Genomic DNA, 22445 nt, shown 5'->3' on the forward strand with positions numbered 1-22445 from the left:
CCTGGGCAGTGCTCTGTCCTCAGTCCCTGGGCACCACGAGCACGCTTCCCTCTGTGCTCTCCTCTCCTTGGAGGTTGGGGGACTAAACCAATGGCTGGTGTGAGGTCTGCACTGCTGTGGAGCAGTGACTCAGGGTGAAAAAGGTCTCTCCTGGCTGGAAAGCTGAGCTGTGAGAGGCTGTGTCTTATGAGGTGTGCAGGGAAAAGGCTGTGCTGCCTGCAGGCTCTGTGAAGCTTGCTGCCAGCACATCACTGTGGCTTTCAGCAGAAAGAAGCTGGTCCCTGGTGGGAAGGAGAGCGAGATATTCCCTGGCCTGACCTCCTTGAGGAGAGGAGCAAGTGTGTTCTGGCGTGGAACTGACAGGAAGGTTCTTGTGGGCTTTCTTGGGCTCCGAGCATAACGTCCATTAAAACTGGAATCCAAGTTATTTTGGTGTTAAAGGGGAAAATGGCATTGGGAGCAGAGATACACTGATGGGTGCTGAGAGGTGGCTGTGCAGCTGGACCCCCTGTACCTTGGCAACCTCTGGTTGTCAGACCCCAGCAAAACCAGCTCCAGCCCAGCGCAGAGCAGCTCTGCGGCGCGCAGCACGATGTGAGTGTGTCACCTGTGGTCCAGCAAGGGAACACTGTCAACATCACTTGTCTTTAGCAGAGCTTGGGATGTGCTTGGAGCCAGCCACGCCTGCTGGGGCTGGGAGCACACCACTGAGGAGCCTGGCCCCTGTGCTGCCATCTCTGTGCTTCCTCAGCTTGACTTCCAAGCCTGCTGAGGTGCTCGTGGTCGCTGGGTTCAGCTGCCAGCTGCAGACAGAGCTGGTTTGGGTTTGGGTTTGTCAGGGACACAAAGGTAGCAGGGGCTGGGCTGGGGTGAGCAGGGGATCAAAGCCCCATGGAGCGGGAAGTAGACCTTTGTCTTGAGGCACTGTCACACGTCTGTCAGACAACGGGAGGGTTTGCTGAGACCTTCTGGGACAGCAGGGGCTCTGCCCACACTTCCTGGGCTCTTTCATTTTAAGGATGTGTTAATATTCCTCCAGGCAAATGGGTAGAGCAGGACCCAGCGTGCACAAAGCTCCTGGGCTTGGAGCTGCTGTGGTGGGGAAGGGATCACCTCCAGCTGCTGGTAGGGGGAAGGCTGGGGAGATGGCTGAAAACAGAGCAGGCTGGGACTGGCTTGCAGAAGCCAAACTGGCCTCCCATGAGTAGTTAGTTAATAATTGGCAATGCCCATTGTACCCTCAGGCTGCTGGAGGGCAATAGTGAAACCTGGCCTGTGTTAAGGAAGAGGGAGTGAGTGGAGCTGCTCCTGCAGGGAAGAGCAGGGAGTATTAGCTGGCTTGTTGTAGGATGAGAAAGTGGGACACGTACCTCTCTGGTGACTTCCCCAGAGCCAAAGAGCCCAGCGTTCAACATGCTCCATCTCCCAGAACGACAGATGCCTGGGACAGACCAGGGCAGAGGGTGGATTTTGCAGTTCTGGCAGCCCAACAGCCAAGCAGCCGTGCCAAGCTGAGGGGAAGGCTGGGGGTGCTGCGGGGGACGGAACTCACACAGACCTGAAGCGTTTTACTCAGCCCAGAGCGAAACAACCTCTTCCACACCATGGAAGTGATTTCACTGGTGTTTTACACATCAGCCTTGGAAAGAAGCAGGAGTGGGGGCGGGAATAAGATGTTCCAGCCAGTTTGATTTCAGAAATGCCTGTGCAAACCAGGATCAAAGCTCTGCCAAAGGGGAGCTGCTGGTAACCGCAGCCCCGCTGGTTCCCTGGCCCCAGTGTGGGCTCCAGGGCAAAGCCCGGCCCCAGCTCCACCTGCAGACACCCACCAGAGCCTGCTGTGCTGTGCTGTGCTGTGCTGTGCTGTGCTGTGCTGTGGGGAGGACCGGGGCCGGCAGCTTTCGTCCCCAGGCGTCATGCGGGACAGGCCTGTCCTGGAAGGCCGAGCGGGCCGAGAGGGACCAGGCTGCGCTGCCCCCGGGCAGTGTCACGGTGCCTGGTGCCGATGGCATCGCACCGGGGCTGGGGCGCCCCTGGCCATCGGGGCGCCGTGTGAGTGTCTGTTTCAATACGCGAGGGCACCAGGCACCGGCACGAAGTCCCCTGGGGGAACCCTCCAGCCTCCCGGAGACGGCACCGAGCTGCCCCGGAGGTCTGGCCCGGGCGGGAGGCGCGGCCGGCCTGAGAGGCTGATACCCAGCGCGTCGGGCCGGGCCGAGGGGAGCTCCGACTCGCTGTGGTCATCCGGCTTCAGCCCGGCCCCCGAGCACCGCCGCCCCCTCAGCGCCCGGGCCGCCGGCCCGGCTCCAGCCCCGGCCCCAAGCGCCCGCCGCCGGCCGCTCCCCTCGGCCCCCCGCCGCGGGGAGGAGCCGCGGGGCCGCCCCGGCCCGGCCCCTTCCGGCGGCTCAGCGGCGGCGATGGCGGTGCCGGCGGAGGCGGGAGGAGGCCGGCAGCGGGCCTTGGCCGCCGGTTCGCCCGTGGACTACATGAGCATCACCAGCTTCCCCCGGCTGCCCGAGGAGGAGGCGGGCGGCGCGGCCGAGGGCGGCCTCCGCGCCCGGAAGGAGGAGGACGCGTTCCTGGGCGAGCAGGACACGGGTGAGGGGCGGCGGCCGAGCCCGCCCGCGGCCCCGCATGCCCCCGGCCCTCCCCCGGGCCCCCGCTCCGCAGGCCAGGCCCGGGGGGGTCCCTCTCTCCCCCGGCCCCCCCGCGGGAAACTGGGGCTCGCCGGCCCCCGCGGCCCCGCGTTCCCCGGCCCGTCGCTTCCCCCGCGGGATCCGTGGGCAGGGAAGACAGGCGGGGCTGCCTCCCGCCCCGTAATAAAGCCGGGTGGTCCCTAGCGCACCCTCTGCCTCTTTGTAACCGAGAATCCCTTCAGAGGAACGGGTATTTCCCCCGCCTGCCATGTTTCCCCGAGCAAAGCATCCCCAGCCCCGGGGCTGCCCCACAGCCCGCAGGCTGCCCCCTGCACCCCAAAACCTCCAGGCCCGTGTCTGAGCCGCCCTGCGTGCCCCCTGTCCTGCCGGGTGACGTTCCCACTGCCCCTTCTCGCCGGCCTGTGCTGTGGGGCTGGAGCCAGTGTTGGCAGGAGCAGCCCCTCCGAGAGCCCAGGGCCTCTCGCCTGGGTGCAGAGCACGAGCAGGGTGCTGTGTGGGTCTGGCTGTGCCACCCCCCTGCCGGGAGTGGGGTCTTGGTGTCCCCGGGTCCCCGTGCGTGGGGTGGCTGGAGGAGCTGCTGCTCTCCTGCCCCGGCGTGTGCGATGCCAAAGCCGCCTGTGCTCCTCCATGCCTCGTGATCCACCAAACCCTCAGGAAGGGAACCCCAGCTGGTGGGTTTTACTGCTCAGAAGATCTCAGCTGGAAGGAAGAAGCCCCTGTGGTGCTGTCGGTGCTGGGGACAGACCCCCCCAAAGGACTGACAGGTCCCACGTCGCAGCACCTGCCGGAGCTGTGAGCGGCTCCCGTCTCTGCTGTCCCCTCTGCAGCGGCTCCAGCACTGAGGTGGCCCTGGGTCCCCACAGTGCTGCTTCCCTGGTGAAGCCGCATCTCCTTCACAGCCCCCTCTGAAGCCAAGTAGGGTTTGGTGGTTTCTCTTCCACACCTGGATGCTGGTGGAGGGATGGCACCTGTGCCTTGTCCTCCCAGGCTGCTCCTTGCCCCCTGTGCTCCCGACTGACCCCCTGTCCCTGAGCCATGACCCCGTTGTCCCCATTGCTGGTCTCAGACTGTGACTTGCCCAAGGCCATACGGGATGTGTGTGGCAGAGAATGAAGGGACTTGTGCCTGAGTGGGAGAGGCCACCCTGGAGGGCCGTGGCCTGTCCTCTCCGTGGCTGCTCCCTGGAAGTTCCTGTCCCCTCATGCTGGGCTGGCACCCAGAGCAGAGCACTGGGGTCAGGCAGAGGACCCAGCCCACTCCTCGCTGTTTCCCCATGGGGGTGCCAGGTGCTGTACATGAAGTCCCTCCCCAGGGGCATCCTCTGCCGGGCCAGCCAGCACCCCTGCACCAGAGGCATCCCAGCCCACTGCCCCCCACCCCTGGCCAGGCCTCCTGCTTTGCCCACGTGCTGCAGGCCCAGCTTGCTCAGACCAGAGGTGCTGGTGAGGGGCTCGGTGTGTGCTGAGGCGCAGGCTGGGAAGGCTGAGCCTGTCACAGTCCTCAATCACTGCACCATGAGTGAGCTGCAGGGGCTTTACTTCTGGTTGCAGCATCACCGAAACAAAAACTCACTCCTCTCCTGGCCCCAGGAGCTGCACCCAGGAGGTCTTCTAAAAGGAAGACCAGGGCTGGCAGTCCCCAGCGGGGTGCTGCCTGCCAGAGCCCACGGAGGTGGGGGGCTGGGGGCTGTGGGGTTGTCTGGTTGCTGCCCCAAGCCTGGGCAACATCTCCTGTGTGGAGGGACAAGCTGCTTGTATTTTCCATGCCGTGCTCCTCTTCTTCCCACCACAGACAACGTGGGGCACTGTAGCCCCCGCTGGCTTGCGGCAGCCTCCAGAAACATTCGTGGAGGAGGAATGGCTCTGGATGGAGCCAAGTGACTCTGGATGATGCCCTGAGCTGCTTGGTCCTGTTTGGTGCCTGGCAGAGACGGGCACGTCCCCACGGCTGCACCAGCAGCTCCGTGTGCCCGGCAGCGCCCGTGCATGGGCAGGGCACGCTCAGCCAGCGCCCTCCCACCACAGAGGCAGCAGCAGACACAAGCAGAGACTCGAGGTGTCTCTTCCAGAGCAAGAAGAGACTTTCCCACCCCGCTGAGCATCGGTTGCTGTCTGGTGGGTGCCCAGCCAAACCCTGCCCCGCTGCGTTTGCCACCACGGAGCTGGGTGTCTGGCGAGCGGCTTCTCCTCCCAGTGAGCTTCATCAGAGGAACTGAGGAGTTAAAAGCAGATCCTTTGCTGCGTCAGAGCAGGTGGATGCCCCAAGGCCCTCCGGTGAGCAGGTTTGCTCCTGTCTGCCCTCACTTTGCCATGCTTCTGTAGAGGGGTTTCCTGTGCCCAGGCCACACGTTCTGCTTTGCCTCTGTTTTGCTCAGATGCTTTAGCACAAGCTTAGGTCCAAATAAGGCTGCTTTGGGGTTGGTTTTCTTTTTTAAAGTCTCTTCATTTCCTCTTCTTCAGTCCTGCTGCATTTCAGAGACCTGTTTGCAAGTCAGTGCTGTGTTAAGAACCCCTCCAAATGGAGCAGTAACTGTGGGCCCACCACTGAAGACTGATGAATGGACTGAAATGGAGCAAAATTCAGGTTTTTCTGCCCCTCTTAATCTCCAGAGAGGTCAGTTTGCAGTAACTAGAGCTAAAGGAAGGGATCAGTAAAAAGACCTAAAGCAGCATCTGAGCCAGCAAGTCTCTTGAGAGCTGGGATCAATAGGGAAGGTAATAGCCTTGCTGAAGGGGCACGGTGTAATGTAATTAGTGCTGGGTAAACACTGCAATAAGAGCCCCGTGTTGCTCAATAACTAACACTTGTTTTCCCCCTGCTGCCCACAAAGACCCAGACTCCTTCCTGAAGTCTGCGCGCCTCCAGCGCCTGCCCTCGTCCTCCTCCGAGATGGGAAGCCAGGACGTGTCCCCACTCCAGGAGACCAGCAAGGACCCTTTCTCTGGAGACTGCAGCTGCCGGCAGGACGGGCTGACTGTCATCATCACTGCCTGCCTGACCTTCGCCACGGGGGTCACGGTGGCCCTGATCATGCAGATCTATTTTGGGGACCCACAGGTAAGATGAGTGGCTTCGCAGTCAGGCTTCAGCTCTGAAAACAGGAGAAGCTCCCTAAATTTTCTCTTTGCTAGAAGTTTAGTGGGGTGAGAGCTGGTGAGCCCCAGCCAGTGTCAGTGAGACCCTGGGTTCTGAGTCTCTCTCTCTGAGTCCCCCCCAAAAAAGCTTTTTCTTGTGTCTGGGGGTTGTGCTCAGGAGAGCTGGGCTCTTGGCACCTGCCCCACGGCTGGGGTGTAGGTGGCTCTGCCTGGCCAGTTTTGGGGTGCTGCTGGGGGGAAACAGGCAGCCCTGCTGCTGTGTCTCCAGCTGTGGTTTGAGCCAGGTGTGAATGCTTTCAGAAAGCAATCCTCCTTCATCCGTCTCCACTTGGAGAGCTTCATGGATCTGTGTGCCCAGGCTCACCTCTGGAAGGATCCGTCCAGGATCAAGCAGGGGAATAGCTAAAACCAGAGCTGAACCTCCTGGTAACCTGTCCCTCAGACCAGCGCTGAACTGAGCAGTAGAGGCAGCCTGGCCATGGGGTCAGACCTTCCTGCAGAACATCTGCCAAGGACCGCAGCCCGAGGGAGGCCAAGGGCCAGTTGTCACCATCATCCTCTCTGTAGGCTGCCTGACCTATGAGATTTGCTTTTCTGTTTGAGTTCATTGCTGTCCAGGACTCTCTGGCTCGTGTTTGTACCACAGGGGATGTGGAAGATGGGGGGTGATGTGGCCCACCAGCTTAGCATGTCTGTGGGCTGAGCTGGTGGCCGTGGGTACATGCGGAGCAGCCACAGCTGCCCCGGCACAGGGACCTGCCAAGGGACGTGTTATTCCCACTGGCATTAGGAGGCACCTGAAAATGCAGATCAGCCACAACCTTGGCACTGACCTCAGGCTTGAGATCCCACGGGGCTGGGTGGAGGTGTGGGCAGCCCCACAACAGCTCTCCTCTCCCGGCAGATCTTCCACCGCGGTGCCGTGGTCACGGACGCTGCCCGCTGCACGGCGCTGGGCATCGGGGTGCTCAACAAGCAGGGCTCCTCGGTGGATGCGGCCATCGCCTCCACCCTCTGCGCTGGAATTGTCCACCCCCACAGCTCGGGCATCGGCGGGTAGGTGTGGAGCGCGCGGCCCCCGTGCTGCCACCCGCGGCTGTGTCCCCACCAGCTGAGCTGTGCCTTCGCGGCGGCACGAGTCCCAGGTCTCTGACTTCGGGTGGTAGATGTTTCTGTGGCCAGGGGACAGACACCCTTCCTGTGCTCTGGGCTGGCACTGAAGGGCAGACATCCCCAGGGAGGGAGAAGGTGTGGCTGCCAGGGAATTCATAGAATCATAGAGTCCCAGACTGGTCTGGGTTGCGAGGGACCCCAAGGATCACAGAGCTCCAACCCCCCTGCCACAGGCAGGGACACCAACCTCCAGGTCTGGAGCTACATAAGGTTGCCCAGGGCCCCATCCAGCCTGGCCTTGAACACCCCCAGGGATGGGGCACCCACCCCCTCTCTGGGCAGCCTGTTCCAGCACCTCACCATTCTTTCTGTAAAAAAACTTCCCCCTAATATCCCATCTCCCCCTTCCCTCCTTCAGCTTCACTCCATCCCCCTTGTCCTGCCAGTCTCAGCCCTTTATAAGCCAATTCCCCTCCTGTTTATAAGCAGCCTTCAGGGACTGGAAGGCCGAGGTCCCCCCTTGGAAAGGGGATTTCCAAGCTTGAGGCTTGGGAGAGGGGCAAAAGTGACCACAGGACTGCTGGACGCCCCTGCGGGTGTGCTGGGAGCTTGGAGCCCCTGAGCTCAGTCCCGGTGCTTTCAGACACAGAGCACTTCCCTCTGTAAGCTCTGCTGTGGCAGGAGGCTGAGCTCCCAGCCCAGCTCCAGGCAGCAGCTAAAGGACGCATGGCAGTGAGGGGTGGCCCTGCCACCCACCCCTGGGTGGCATCCACGTGAGCCTGGGGCTCTGGGCGCTGCAGGAGGTCTCAGGAGTGTTGCATAAACCACCGCCACCTGATAGCTTCAGCAGGCTGTGCCACCACCGCTGCTGAAAGCAACCCCCTGCGTTGTTACAACACTGCTGGGATTAGAAAGAAGATCCCAGATAGTCCCACCCCGGCATGGGAACACAGCCAGCATCCCCCTGACCCAGCCCCTGACCAGGCCCTGCCTCCCTGGTCCCCAGCTGCTCTCTGGGGAAGGGCAGCAGCATTTCCCTGCCCCAAGGGCCAGCCCTGGGGCGCTGCTGAGGCTGGTGACATCCTACGATGGCCCCATCACACCAGGACTGGTCCCAGCCCCAGTGGCAACCGCGCTCTCCGTGTTGGCGGTCCGGCAGCGGGCTGTTGCAGGGACAGCCGCACCGTGCCGTCACCCTGTCTCCCTGCAGGGGTGGGGTGATGCTGGTCCACGACATCCGCAAGAACAGGAGCTGGGTGATCGACTTCCGTGAGGTGGCTCCTCTGGGCATCCCGCTGGAAGGGGACCTGCAGAAGCACTCCAAGGTGAGGACCAGCGTCCCACGGCTGACCCCTCCAGGGCTGTAGCTGGCTGGTGTCTCCAGCTCTCCCCCTCTCCACAACACTGGGGCTGAGGGGGGGGGATGCCTGGGGAAGTGACAGAGGCTTCTCCCTCCGTGGGTGGTCCCGAGCCCTGTGGACATGGGCAGCACAGGGAAAACACTTCTTAGGCAGCCCCACAACAGCAGCAGGGGGGAACAACGAGGCATGTCCCTCTGGCAGTGGGGAGCCAGAAGAGCAGGAGTCCCAGCAAGGAGCACAATCCTGTGTTGCTCCTGAGTTATTTCTCCTGAGGAAACTGAGTTGAGACCAGGATTAAATCAGCTTCTTTCCTTCCAAAGCCCCTCATTCCCTGCTACAGAGCCCTTCCCCCTCCTAAAGAGAGCATGGGCACTTCCCACGTGAACACATTGACTTGCAGCTGGGGACTGTGTCCTGTGTCCTCATAGGAAGGGGACTACTGCAGCTTGCTGTCCTTCCTGTTTTACAGCCCGGCCTGCTCGTGGGGGTGCCCGGCACGATACGGGGAATGCAGCAGGCGCACCAGTTGCACGGGAGGTAAGGCTCAGGCTGGCACCCACGGGCTGTGCTCCTGCTGCACGGGCCCTGCCCTGGGTTCCTGCGGGGACCACGTGAGCTCTTCCCATCAGAGCACATTCTCAGCCATCCCTGGAAACCATTAAACCAGCAGCTGTGGGGTACTCAGGGGCTTGTGTGGAAAAATGCTCAGGTTTTGGTAGTTGAGTTAACAGAGAATTCAGCTGATTTGGCTTTTCTGGAAAGCAAAATTTGGGGTATGGCCAGCCTCTTCTCAGTGTCTGTGGGGACAGGACAAGGGGTGATGGGCTCAAGTTGGAGCACAGGGAGTTCCACACCAATCTGGGGTAGAACTTCTTCCCAGTGAGGGTGAGGGAGCCCTGGGACAGGCTGCCCAGGGGGTGTGGAGTCTCCTTCTCTGGAGATATTCCAGCCCCATCTGGACACCGACCTGTGTGCCCTGTCTGTCCTAGGGAGCTGCTTTGGCAGGGGGTTGGACCTGATGAGCTCTGGAGGTCCCTTCCGACCCTGCAGCTCTGTGATTCTGTATCAAGACAGACAGTGAACTCTTAGAAGCAGGTGCCTGATGTTTCCATGTACATCTGTGTGTTTTCAGTTTCTCTGTAGCTGGACCCTGGGAAGTGTGGCTGTCCTGTGTGCCCCGTTGGGACAGGAGGGAGGGATCAGAGTGATGTGTTCAGGGACGGGGCCTGGCTTGGGATTTTCACTCCAGAGAAGCCCCTTGCCCGTCCTTGCACTGACACTGGGCTCTGGTGCACAGCGTGGGGCACTGAGGTGACCCTGTTAAAAAGAAACAACCCACTGCAAGCTCAGTGCTCCTTTTGGCCACCACTGACCACACAGCCAGGTCCCCCTGCCCACGGGGCTGAGCCCTGCGCTCGCTCCCCACACCCCTGCCCTGCTGCACCCCTCCAAAGCATGTCTCTCTGCCCTGCTGCACCCCTCCAAAGCACGTTTCTCCTTGTCCTTTCTCCTTGGGTAGACTCCCATGGTCTGAGCTGCTGGGTCTCGCGGCCGGTGTCGCCCAGGACGGGTTCAACGTCACGCATGACCTGGGTGAGTAGGTGATGGGGAACCAGGGCTGCTCAGCGTGCAGGGGCACTCGGGTGCAGGGCAGCTGGGGATGTGGATGGGCATCCATGGGGAATTAAGGCTCTTTGGACCTGGAGAGGGATGGTGTTGGACACTGAGCTGCGGTCTGGGAGGGGAGAGCGTGGTGGCAGCGAAACTGGAGCCCTTTCCCAGGGCTGGTGAGGGACAGGGCAGAGCAGCCTGTGCTGGGCAGAAAGGGAGGAGCACTGGGGTTTCTCTGGGTGTCCCTCCCAGCCCTAAGGGGTGTGTGATCCAGCCTCCCCCGGGTTTTGAAGCAGCGGGAGAGGCAGCAGCCGATCTCCAACATCCCCATCAGGCGCACAGTGGCTCCAGGTCCCCCGCGTGTCCCTGTGCCACGGCTCTTCTGGATGCCCTTCCCCTTCTCTCCCACAGCCAAAGCCATAAGTGAGCTGAAGGACCTGAACTACTCAGACAGATTTCGGGAGGTCTTCCTGCCGGAGGGGCAGCCCTTGCTGCCTGGCATGTTCGTCAGGCGCCCGGACCTTGCGGCCGTCCTGGAGCTGGTGGGGGCAGAAGGGGCATCAGCTTTCTACACTGGGAACCTGACCCAGGAGATGATCTCTGAGGTGAGCCATGCCTGCCTGTGTCCCTGCCCCAGACCACACAGCCCAGGCTGGGCTCCCACCTGCCTGGTGATGGGCTGGAGATGACCTGTAGCCAGGTGTCAGCAGATGGGGACGAGTGCCTGGAGCCTCCTTTTTCTTTCCAGTCCCTGTCACCAGAGGGCTGTAAGTGGCACGCTGTGACTTCCACAGCCCATGGGAATCTCCATGTCTTCTATAACCAGAACAGACTGGCTTTTTGAAGGAAACAAAAAATCCCAATTAGAAGACCCCTCTGGGCTGTGTCACCCCCTTTTGCCCCACAGTGAGAGCTGCCCCACTGTTAAGAAGCCAATTTCTGGTGTTAATGGGACCACAAGATAGAGATTCCAGGAAGATGATTTAAAAATAAATCCTTGAGCCTTGTGAGCAGAGCATCAGACAAGCTTGGTCCCACCCAGGGTTCCCCTAGTTTGAGTCCTGTTGCTAGAGGTGCTCTGGAAAAGGTAGCAGCAACAAGCAAAGGAATTATTCTGCTACAACCCCCCAACAACCCTTACACCTGTGTAGCTGCAGTCAGGGTGGTTGGTAGCACTGGTTTTCCCTACCGTGGTGGTTCAAGTGATGCTCATTGAACAAGCCACCAGCAATCTGGAGTGGGTTCCTTCAGCTCAGGCCTTTGCCACGTGTGAGCTCTGCGCTCGGAGATCTTCTCCTGCAGCTCACCTGGGCCACAGCAGAGCTGGAGAACGAGGAACAGGAGAAGTCCCAAGGTTGTGGTGCATCTCCAAGCCCAAACCCTGCTTTTATCACCCTGACCCAAGGCTGCACAGGGCAGGATGAACTCGGTGGTGGAGCAAGGCCCAGGGTTGCAACACCAGCGACCCTGGCAGGCTCCGGGGCGGAGTGCGCAATTCCGGCTCTGGTTGCAGGGCGAAGCGCTGGCTTCCCACACCCAGGGTATTGTCCAGCACCAGGAGGACATGGATATGGGGAAATCCAGCAGAGCTCCAAACACCCTGCCCTTTGTTTCCATCCCCTGGCGGGGGGAGGCATGGGGGCACAAGGTGCTCTCTGGGGAATTTGAGACGGTGCCCACAGTGTGTGGCTGGCCAGGGCTGTCCCCTTCGGGGACATCGAGCTCCTGTCCCCTCCCCGCTGCTTCGCTGGGACTTTCCACTGGCTGGGCTCCAGGGAGCCCTGGCACAGGCACCTGCCTGCTCATCGCAGCCACTGGGTTCAACCTGGCCTGGGACTGCTTTGGGAAGGCAGCAGGGATCCCAAGCAGGGGACACATCACCTCTTGCAGCTCTGGGGAGGCTTGGTGTGCTTCCCCCCTCAGTGTGCTCCAGCCATTCATCCAATTCTGCCAGAGAAGGGTTTTTCATGCCAAGTCAGCTGGCTGGGGTAGAAATCAGAGCACACTATACGTCCTTGCCCAGTTTTGGATGGAGAACCAGAGGCACTGGTAGCAGCAGTTCACCCAGCAGAACCTCTCACTAGGTTGTGTGGCTTCTCCTGCGTGGAAGGGAAGATTTGGCCCATGAGCACAGTCATGCCTGTGTGCTGCCTGAGAGCATTACCTACTGCAGGGGATTTTAAGATCAGCAGAGTGCAGTTATGATGCTCTTACCTTATCTCCATCAAGTCCCAGTGGTGGAAGACATGTAGTGGAGAGGCTGAGGGAGCTGGGGCTGCTCAGCCTGGAGAAGAGGAGGCTGAGGGAGACCTGACCACACTCTACAGCTGCCTGAAAGGAGGGTGTAGTGAGGTGGGCTTGGCCTCTTCTCCCTAGTCACTAGTGATAGGACAAGAGGGAACGGGTTCAAGTTGCACCAAGGGAGGTTCAGATTGGACCTTAGGAAAAATTTCTTCATGGAAAGACTGGTGAAGCATCAGAACAGGCTGCCCAGGGAGGGGTGGAGTTGCTGTCCCTGGGGATGTTCAAAAAACAGGCAGACGAGGGCCTTTGGGAGATGGTTCAGTGGTTACAGTGGTGAAGGGCTGGCAGTTGGACTTGATGATCTTGAGGGTCTTTTCCAGCCTTGTGATTCCAAGGCCAGGAGAGCATGGATTTTCAGGGGATCCCAAGGAACCTGGCACTTAGCTCAGGAATTCCAGTGTCACCTGACAGCGTGTCCACCCAGGCCAGCACCAGGAACACCAAAAGCCTTGACCCAGCTTTATCTGTGTGTGCCACATCTCTCCCCTACACAGGTTCACAACCATGGAGGAGTCCTGGTGGAGGAAGACTTCAGCAATTACAGCGTCACAGTGGAGGATCCTGTCCACACGGTGTATCGAGGTAAACCTGACCCCTCACAGGTCTGCTTCATCTGGCAAGAGGTGCTGGCAGCGTTTACCAGGAGTCAGTGTTGGAGCTGCACTGAGGTGTCTGCAGAAGAGCCCTCCAGGAGCTTCCCAGTGCTGCCTGCTGGCACTGGCACTTCACAGGCAGCTCAGGAGGCTCTCAGCACTTTGAAGTGGTGGCCTGGGTGGTGAGCAGGGGTGTTTTGATGGTGTTAGAGTGGAAAGATGCAGCAAGATTGCATGATGATGTTGGATGGAAGCTGGTCCATGGGCTAGTTTCTACATCTGAGCACAGCTCCCAGAGCTGACCTACAAGGGACAACACCTTACTCTCTGCAGAAGGTTTCTGAAATGTCATTCTTTTCCAGAAATCCCTGTGTTCACTCTCCCTAACAGCTGTCATGTTGCAAACCCATTTTATCTCCATTCCTCCTGTGGCCCAGAGACCAACCAGCCAACCAACAAGAACAGAATTTGGGGTGTAAAAACCCATCCCCCTTTGGGCTCCCTTCACCCCCCCATAAACAAACAGAGAGAAACAACAGGAGCCTTTTGGGAGATCCTCCTCACATCATCTTGCTTTCCATTATTTCCCTCAAATCTGGAAGGTTTCCCTCCTTAGGGGCAAGTCTTATAACTGGACAGTTTCTGACCAAAGCAGCTTCATTCCTCCCCTCTGCCTTTCCCAGGTCACCTTGTGTTCAGTCCCCCGCCGCCGCACGCGGGTCCCGCGCTGCTCACAGCGCTCAACATCCTCGAGGGCTTCAACATCACGAGTCAAGCACCCAGGGGGAATATCCTGCACTGGATGGCAGAGGTAAGAGGAGGTTTCACCTTTGGCTGGATTTCTGCTGCTACAGGGATGTTTGTGGTTCATTCCCAGAGGAGAATGAGCAAATACACTGCTAAGGTGTAAGTCTGAGCTCTGCTGCTGCCTCAGGTAGGTGCAGGTGCTGGAGCCTCCTGCTCAGCTGAGCTTTCTCTTGCTTAGGCAGAGCTTTTTCAGAAGAACAGCCTGTGGGGTTTGCCCCTTTCTCATACTTGATTGTCTCTTCAGAATGCTCTCCAGCAGCTGAGGGTGGTCCCATCTGCTCCCTCCAGCTCCAGTGGCTCCAGCCATACTAGAGTGCTGCTGGGTCACTGCATGGGGAGTCAGCAGTGGGATGCTGCAAGCAAAGCCCTGTGCATGGGGGTGAGAAGGAAAACTGACCCCATGCTTTATAGACTTTTTAAATCTTTACATTTTCATAGAATCATAGAATGGCATGGGTTGGAAAGGACCCCAAGGATCACAGAGTTCCAACCCCCTGCCACAGGCAGGGACACCAACCTCCAGGCCTGGAGCTACACAAGGTTGCCCAGGGCCCCATCCAACCTGGCCTTGAACACCCCCAGGGATGGGGCATTCACCCCCTCTCTGGGCAGCCTGTTCCAGCCCCTCACCACTCTTTCTGTAAAAAACTTTCCCCTAATGTCTAATCTAAACATTCCTTCCTTTAGTTTTAATCCATTCCCCCTTGTCCTGCTATTGTCTATCCTTTGAAAAAGTTGAATCCCCTCCTGCTTATAAGCTCCCTTCAGGTACTGGAAGGCCGCAGTGAGGTTCCCCCCACAGCCTTCTCTTCTCCAGGCTGAACCAGCCCAGCTCCCTCAGCCTCTCTTCATAGGGGAGCTGCTCCAGCCCTCTGATCATCTCCGTGGCTCCTCTGACCCCTTTCCAACAGCCCCACATCTTCCTTGTACTGGGGCCCCAGCTCTGGACACAGGACACCAGCTGGGGCCTCACGAGGGCAGAGCAGAGAGGGACAATCCCCTCCCTGTCCCTGCTGCCACCCCTCTGCTGATAGAGCCCAGGATACCATTAACCTTCCGAGCTGCAAGAGCCACTGCTGGCTCATGGGGAGTTTCTCATCCACCAGTTTAGCCCATCTCGTGATTTCAGTGGTCCAGATCATGACTCTTCCAGTATCTAGTGCTGACAGCCCTACCAAAACATTGCAGCTGCCCAGGAAGCCAAACAAGTGCTCTGTTTCCTGCTCCATAAGCAGTTCTCTTCTTGGCTGTGTAACAGAACCAGAGCTGGGTCTCACCAGCTGGAGCTCCAAACAAGGATGTAACCACAGGGCAGTGGGTGCTTGGAAGTTGTGGCCTCTCAGCAGAAGTGCAACAACTGGAGGTGTAAACTCATTGCCAGGCCTGTGCAGAGGCAGAGAGCCTGACTCACTGGAGGTACTTTTGAGCTCTCTTCAGGAGGCTTTGGGAGAAGCTGTTTGCTCTGTGCTTGCACCAGCCCAGGAGTTTCACCTGTTGGTGATCGGGTCCCAGCTCTGAGGAGCAGCAGCCTCCAGGGAAAGGGCTTCAGAAGGTGTGTAACCCTCATAACTTGGCATCACACAGCTGAGCCTGTGGCTGAGATTCAGCACCAGGTCAGCACCGGATAGTCCAGCCCTGCTACAGCCGTCCCCAGACTGTGCCAGTGGGGTGGATGTGGTCCTCTTGTTTCACAAGTCAGTTGTGTTCTACACTGTGCATCAGGAGACTGGGGTGGCACTCCAGGAGATGTTGAAGTGTGGTGTGTATTGGAAGAGAAGCCAGGCCTAGATGTCTGCCTGCACTCTTGAACCTGGGGTTAAATTGGCATGACCTGAGAGTGGGATGTCTGGTGTGCTGCTGGGCACAGGCTGGTGGGATGGAAGAGCAGCTTTCTCCCTGTGGCTCTCCTCTGGTTCAGCACTGTGAAACTGGATGAACAGTGTCTTCTGACATTGCTTCTTCCCATTTTGATGGATGGCTTAGGCAGGGTTCATGTGCAAGAGACCAGATCCCTTCTTCTCCTGACACCATCGTTCCCTGAGATGTGCTGGGACTGATGCTTTCTGTCTGGATGACTTACAGCTGGGGCTGTGGGTAGCTGCTGGTGGGTGGCATAGCTCACTTCTGCTTGGCAGAGGTGCTGTGCCAGTGGAGCTGCCATCCAGAGGCAATGGTGAGCCCCAGACCCACTGTCCCACTGGGATTCAGCGTGTTCTCTGCTGTTAGGACCGCTTGGGAACGGGAACACAGATTAAGTGGCATCCTGGTGACCCTCTCTGCCACCAGCAGTGCAGCTGTGCTGCTGAGCTGGGCTGAGCCAGCTGCCCAGCTCCTGCCAGGTGTGTTCCACCTTGTGCAAACACTGCTGGATGTGCTCAGCTCCCCAGCACACAGTTTGCAATGCCCTTTGGTCTTCACACCCATGTGTGGCAGCCCCTCATGCTGGGGTAGTCCCAGGACCAGGCTTCCAGACATTTCCTTCATAGGTTTTAGCCAACATGTCAGGAGAGCAGATACCTGTTCCCATTTGGAGTGTCAGAAGTTGCCTTTCCAGGGCTGGCTAACTCTTCCTTTCTCTCTTTGTTCAATGTAGACATTGAAAATAGCCCTGAGCCTGGCTAGCAGCCTGGGAGACCCGTCCGATGATGTGTCTGTCACTCGTGCAGCAGAAGGCATGGTGAGGTAGGTCTGAGGCTGACAGGTGTGGTGACAGGTGTGTGGTTGGATTTCTTCCCTGCATTCCCTCTCTCAGTGCACAGGGGAACCAGGGGTTTAGGTACCTCTGTTTTACTGAGGTCAGTCCTCGAGCAACCACGGGGCTCTGAGATGGGTCCTGGGATGTCCTCACCCAGGGGTTGCCTGGAGCCAGCTTGATCTGGCAGGTTCCTCCCTCTTTCTCACCCCTCTAAATATCCCTTCTCAGCAGGTGGGACAAAGGGCTGTCCACGTGGTCCTGACCACATGTGTCATGTCTGTCTTTCCTGTCCCCACCTTGGCAGAGCACCCAGCTGGGTGGGAGCAGCCTAGCCTGGGGTCTCAGCCCAGCCTCCCACCTCCAAGCTGGGTTTAGCCACGGTCGGTGGCCAGAGCTGGCCCTGACTTGCCAGCTGGGGGGCTGGTGTCCAGCTGGGTGGTGCCATCCCTTGTCCCTGGGATGGGCAGACAGAGCTGGGGGTCCCCCCACAGTGCTGCCTCTCTGTGCAGACTGAGCCATCTCATCTCCTTCCCTTGGGTGACCTGAAGCAGCTCCCTGTCCCCAGTGCCTGCTGCTCAGGAGACACCGCTGTAGCTGCATTAGGTGTACCCCCCCAGAGGTGTACACCCAGCAGTGCTCCACTCCCCAGGCTGCTCACTGCTTTCTTTCCTCTTTCCCTCATCACTGAAGTAAATCCGAAGCCAATTCCCTGCGCCAGCTGATCAATGACTCCCAGTCCTTCTCCTCTGAGCTCCCCATGCCCCATTTCTCCGTGGAGAGCGGACCCGCTGCCAGCCAGGTCCTGGTCATGGGACCTGATGACTTCATTGTTGCAGTTGTAAGGTAAAGGATTTAGTGCTTCCCTCCAAGATGTACTCAGAGTGTGGGAGCAGAGAGACAAAGGCACTTTGGGCTGCTCTGTCCCACTTAGTCCTGCACAGGAGGAAGGGGGAGACTGGGTGGAGGTGTGTGAGCTGGTGCTGCTCTGCCCTGTGTGGTCCTACAGCACCCTGGCAGTAAAACGTGTCTGGATTGGCCTGAATCTGCTCTGTGGAGAAGAGGTGATGGCCAGATTTGAGGTCTGGTGGGGGTATGAAGACCTGGGTCACCTGGAGAGGAGCCTTTAAACATAGGGAGGGACAGGGCTGCTATTACCCACAGGGTTGCTGCTCCTGAGTTCATGGAGCCTTTCACTCCTTGTGCCTTACCAGCACTAAAGAACCACCATGAATTCTCTGTCAAACTAAGACAGGATGGAAAGTTGAAGCCCTGAAAGCCTCAAGGTGTACAGAAATCCCTGGGGGGACTTTCATGAGATTTCCTCACGTTTCTTTTCAGTTCTTTGAACCGTCCCTTTGGCAGTGGAATAATGACACCCTCTGGAGTCCTCCTGAACAGCCAGATGTTGGACTTCTCCTGGCAGAATAAAACAATGAACCACTCCATTCCCAGGCCGGTAAGGAATGACGTGACAAAGTCTTCATTCCAGCTGCCTGTACCATTCTCTACAGTTTTGTTCTCTCCTACACAACAGGGAGGCTCTGTAAAACCTTGTTAATACCTGAGCAACAGCAGCCTGTAGAAAGCTCCTGGGTTTTTCCTTACCTTCAAGGTTACCGTGATGATGCGGGTTACCGATGGCTGCGTGAGTCGCCGCAGTCCAGATGCTTTCAAGTGTCAGGGGTCAGGGTCTCTTGTCATATCCAGGGCTGCTTGGTGGGTCTGGAAGTCACAGCAGAGAAACAACTCTTTGGGTCTCAGAAAGAAACAGTTACAGAGCAGGGCGGGTGGCTCCCAGTGCTCCCATGTCGCTTCCTCTGCTCATGTCTATAAGTATCTTCAGCATGGAATGCAGGGGGAATTGGCCAGCCCCTTCTCAGTGTCTGTGGGGACACGACAAGGGGCAGTGGCTGCAAGTTGGAGCACAGGGAGTTCCACACCAACATGGGGAAGAACTTTTCCCCAGTGAGGGTGAGGGAGCCCTGGGACAGGCTGCCCAGGGGGTGTGGAGTCTCCTTCTCTGGAGAGATTCCAGCCCCGTCTGGATGCCTGTCTGTGCAGTATGAGCTGGGGAGCTGCTCTGGCAGGGGGGTTGGACCCAATGAGCTCTCAAGGTCCCTTCCAACCCCTATGATTCTGTGATTCTGTGTTGGAAAAACATCCCACTTTGCTGGGGTGGCCTTCAGTGGGTGAATGGCTCTGTGTTCTTTCCATAAGGGAGCCACAGCATGGGATGGGATGGCTCCTGTTAGCATCAGACAGCGTGATCACACGTCAGCCCCATCAGCCTGCACAGCTGCGATCTCTGGCTGGAGCAAAACAAGTGGGAAGTGAACCTGTGCGACTGGGGCAGCCACAGAGCTTCCTCCAGCTCAGTGCAATGTGTTGGTGTGTCTTCAACTGCAGGAAAATCTGATTCAGCCTCGGAAACGACCCCTGTCTTTCCTACTGCCCACGATCGTGAGGCCCTCGGAGGGGCTGTGCGGGACGTACCTGTGTCTGGGAGCAGACCACGGGGACAGAGCCCTGAGCGGCATCGTCCAGGTCAGTGCAGCATCCCAGCATCCTCCCCCTCAGAGCAGCTGTTGAGCTCAATACTGAGTAGGGTCTTCTCCTGCAGCACAGACACTCCCTTCCTAATGTCCCAGAATCCCAGAATCGCCAGGTTGGAAAAGCCCTTTAAAGACCATTGAGTCCAACCGTCCCTGTCCTGTGCTAAATGTATCATCACCTACAGCTGCCTTAAGGGAAGGTGCAGAGAGGTGGGGGGTTGGTCCCTTTGCCCATGTGGCAGGAGATGGGACAAGGGGCAATGGGCTCAAGCTGTGCCAGGGCAGGGTCAGAGCAGATGGGAGGGAGAAGTTCTTCCCTGGCAGAGTTGTGGGGCTGTGGCACAGGCTGCCCAGGGAGGGGCTGAGTCCCCACCCCTGGGTGTGTTTAACAGAGGGGAGATGAGGTGCTCAGGGATCTGGGTCAGCACAGGACAGGGACGGTTGGACTCGATGGGCTTAAAGGGCTTTTCCAACCTGGTGATTCTGGGACTCTGTGATTGCTTCCTAATGCTTTGTTGGAGAAGTCCCATCCTGAATTTACATGTGTGGCCAACATGTATTTAGAGATTACCTCATGTCCCAGACACAGCCTCTCCTCATTTCGCAGGAGCTGTGTGACAGAAAGCCCATGCAGTCCTGAGCAGGTACCACTTTTCCACCAGCAATGTACCAGCCGTGTTTCAAGGGCCCCTTTGTGTGCCCAGCACCCTGCATTGGGTCACTCAGTTTGGTCAATGGTTCAGAATTCACTTTGCCTGCAGATGTTGGAGCCACCAAATAGGGGGATGCTCAGGAAGGTGCTTCTCCTCTTTCTCATTGTTTTGGGTTTTGGTTGGTCAGTTGGGGGTTTTGTAATTATTGAGGATCTTCTGTTCTAATGCAGGTCCTGGTAAACGTTTTGACTTTTAACAAGAATCTGAGTGAAAGTTTGTCACTTGGCCGACTTCACCCACAGCTTCAGTCCAACACCTTGCAGGTCGACAGTGAGTATGAGCACAGGCTGTGCTGCAGCCACGGATCTTGCAGGCTGGGAGGAGGAGCGGGGCTTTCCTGGCACACCACGTGGAGGTGCAACAGCCCAGAACACAGCTCAGTGGGTTTTAGGGTCCCCAGGGGGTGTGGAGGGTTTTGGGGAAGACTAAGAGTGGCACCCTCGCTTTGCCAAAGCTTGGAGCCCTTGCTGAGCCCCTCTCCCTCATCCCTCTCTCTTGGCCCTCCAATACCACCTGTCCAAACTCCTTGAGGTGCTTCTCCCCAGGCTCTGCCCCAGCACACCCCCTGGTAGCAGGCTTGTCCTGTCCTTAAAACCTTTTGGGGATCTGATACCATTGATACCATTGATACCATGGTATCATTGATACCATTGATACCAGATAAACAAGACAACGACCACAGCTTCACCTGGACAGGTCCCCAAAGCCAGTGGAGCTTCCTGCACTTTAGTGCCACTACCATAAACGATACTCTTCCAGTTCCCAGTGCATGTCCCTTAACTCCACCAGCAGAAGGACTATGGCAAAGCTCATTGCTTGGCAGTGCTGGGAAGGTAGCCCCAATGCTTACACTGAGGAGACTCTATTGCCAGCTCCTGCCCTTGTTATTACAAGCTGTGGTCTGTTTGGTGTTTTTCCCAAAGCCCCAAACCCTACCAGAGTGAACCAGAAGTGACCTCTCGTTCTCATGTCTCACAAAGTAGCCACAGTTTCCAGTTCAAAGTTCCCTCCCAGTCCAGAGGAGAATCTAAAACTGTCTGTGGCGTGTGACCTGCAGACTTGGGAACTGGAATGTAATTAAAAGAAATCCAAAGCTTCAGAAGGTCCCAGTCTGTGGGTTTGGACATTTGCCATCACACACTGTGTGTTCAGCCACATCTGGGATGTACGTAGCTGAAACAACTGCAAGGGGCTCCCTGCACCCTCTGGGCCTGCCCAGCTGCACCCCCAGCCCTGGCACACACGCGCTTCTTCACACAGAAATCACACACATCAGAGGAACAAAATCAAAGCAGAAGAACAGCCAACCTAAGGTGGCTGGCTGGAAGAGCAAGAAACATTGCTGGGAGCCCAAATTTATTGCCTGGCAACTTCTTTTTCCTATAGCTTGTTCTGAGCTGCTTTGCATCTGTTTTGACTGAGAGCCGTTAGTACTGGTACCTGTGCCACAGCTCACAGCTGACCAACTCAGGCAGGGACAGCCCCGTGCTCTGCAACAACTGCCACAGGGTGCCCACACCGTTTTCCCCCTTTCCCAAAGAGGAGGCTCTTCCCCACCTTTCGGTGGTCTTTGGGATCCCCTCGTTTCCCCAGCAGCAGAGCGCTGCCCAGCTTGGGAGAGCCCTTGGTGCCGGGCGCTGAGCCAGACCCCAAGCACTGGGCTCGCCCTTCCAAGGAGGCTGAGGGCAGTTCCCTCCACAGGGCAGGTCCTGGCAGGGTCAGGAGGGAGTTTTGCACCCAAGGTGGCTCAGTTTTGGGTCACGGGCTCTTCCTTTGCAATCCCCACAGGTGAGTTCCCTGAGGAGGACGTTGAGCTTCTCGTCACCAGGGGCCATCAAGTGGACAAAGTCCAAGTGGTGTCTGTGGTTCACGGAGCCAGGAGAACCAACAGTTTCATCATTGGTGTGAAGGACCCCAGGAGCGCGGACGCTGCCGGAGCCACGATCTTGTAGCACCCCCCAGACGCCCTGTTCACTGAGCGAGACGTAGAGAGACCAACCCCAGTGACGTGCATGTTCTGATGTGGCCCCTTCTCCATCCCCGGGGCGGGCGCCCCGCGTACGCACCGCTGAGTAGACTCCCCACGTTCCTCACCCCTGGCGGCACCGGAGCGCTCGGCACCACCTGCACCCAGCACTCTGGTTTAGGTTTTTCTAATTTATTTGAGTTTTAAGCCATGTGAACTGCAGGGGGCTCAGGCCTGTTGCAGGAGCACAGGGAGCTTCCAGCAGAGTCTTGCTCACGATTCCGGTCAGTTCAGCAGCCCAGCTCTAGGCAGCATCTTCACTTTAGTGAGCAGGAACCTCACTGAGGACAACAGCAGCTGCTGCTGCTGCTGTCATCTTCTTTCCTGGTTTTTCCCAAGTTCATTCTTTGCCTCTTGTGCAAACCAGTCATTAACACAGCCTGACACAGTGTTCAGAGGAGCCTGTGGCCGGAGTATCGGGGAGTCCTCCACGTGGGCCAGCTGGCTTCTCCCATGGTGCAGCCTCTTGTGTTAGTTCCTCTTCACACACACCTTGGATCTGGGAGCAAATATTTGAGTCAAGTCACTGCACAGGTTCCCCAGCGCTCTGATTTTGCAACTGGAGCAACAGTTTTCAACTTGGGACAACTCATGGACCCCCCTGATATTTTTCTTACAGAGGTTCAGCCTCCTCTGTGGTGAATCTGAGCTTGGTGGTGGTGGGTGTAACTGTCTTTGCTGCTCTTTTGGAGAGTGCTCCACAGACTTGTGAAAATCCACAGACCATGGATGGAAAACCACACAGCATATGGGTAGGTCCAGGACTTTCCTCACGCTGCCTCAGCCCAGTCTGCTCCAAAAGCCCTGCCACCCCTGGGGAGCTTTGGGATTTCCTGCGTCCTGAATCCACGGCGGTGCTGCTGCCCTGTGTTCTGATGGTGGGGGCTCTGTCAGAAAGGCTGAAGAGAGTGAGAGAAG

The 22445-nt window shown here is 58.0% G+C and overlaps 1 protein-coding gene across 1 annotated transcript; it reads left to right on the forward strand.

The window, feature by feature from the left end:
- Nucleotides 1–2410: 2410 nt before the first annotated feature.
- GGT7 (gamma-glutamyltransferase 7) lies at nt 2411–21453 on the forward strand (the record flags this gene model as incomplete). Its single annotated transcript, XM_084271634.1, has 15 exons — nt 2411–2598; nt 5488–5714; nt 6657–6808; nt 8076–8190; nt 8696–8763; nt 9746–9819; nt 10249–10442; nt 12636–12723; nt 13418–13545; nt 16135–16223; nt 16927–17079; nt 17575–17692; nt 18643–18780; nt 19672–19771; nt 21290–21453. The coding sequence occupies exons 1-15, from the start codon at nt 2418–2420 to the stop codon at nt 21451–21453; spliced, it is 1989 nt and encodes a 662-aa protein (XP_084127760.1). The 5' UTR covers nt 2411–2417.
- Between the last annotated feature and the right edge of the window lie 992 nt (nt 21454–22445).

This window comes from Gallinula chloropus (genome assembly GCF_964237585.1).
Source record: "Gallinula chloropus genome assembly, chromosome: 16".
In the NCBI taxonomy this organism is placed as follows: Eukaryota; Metazoa; Chordata; class Aves; order Gruiformes; family Rallidae; genus Gallinula; species Gallinula chloropus.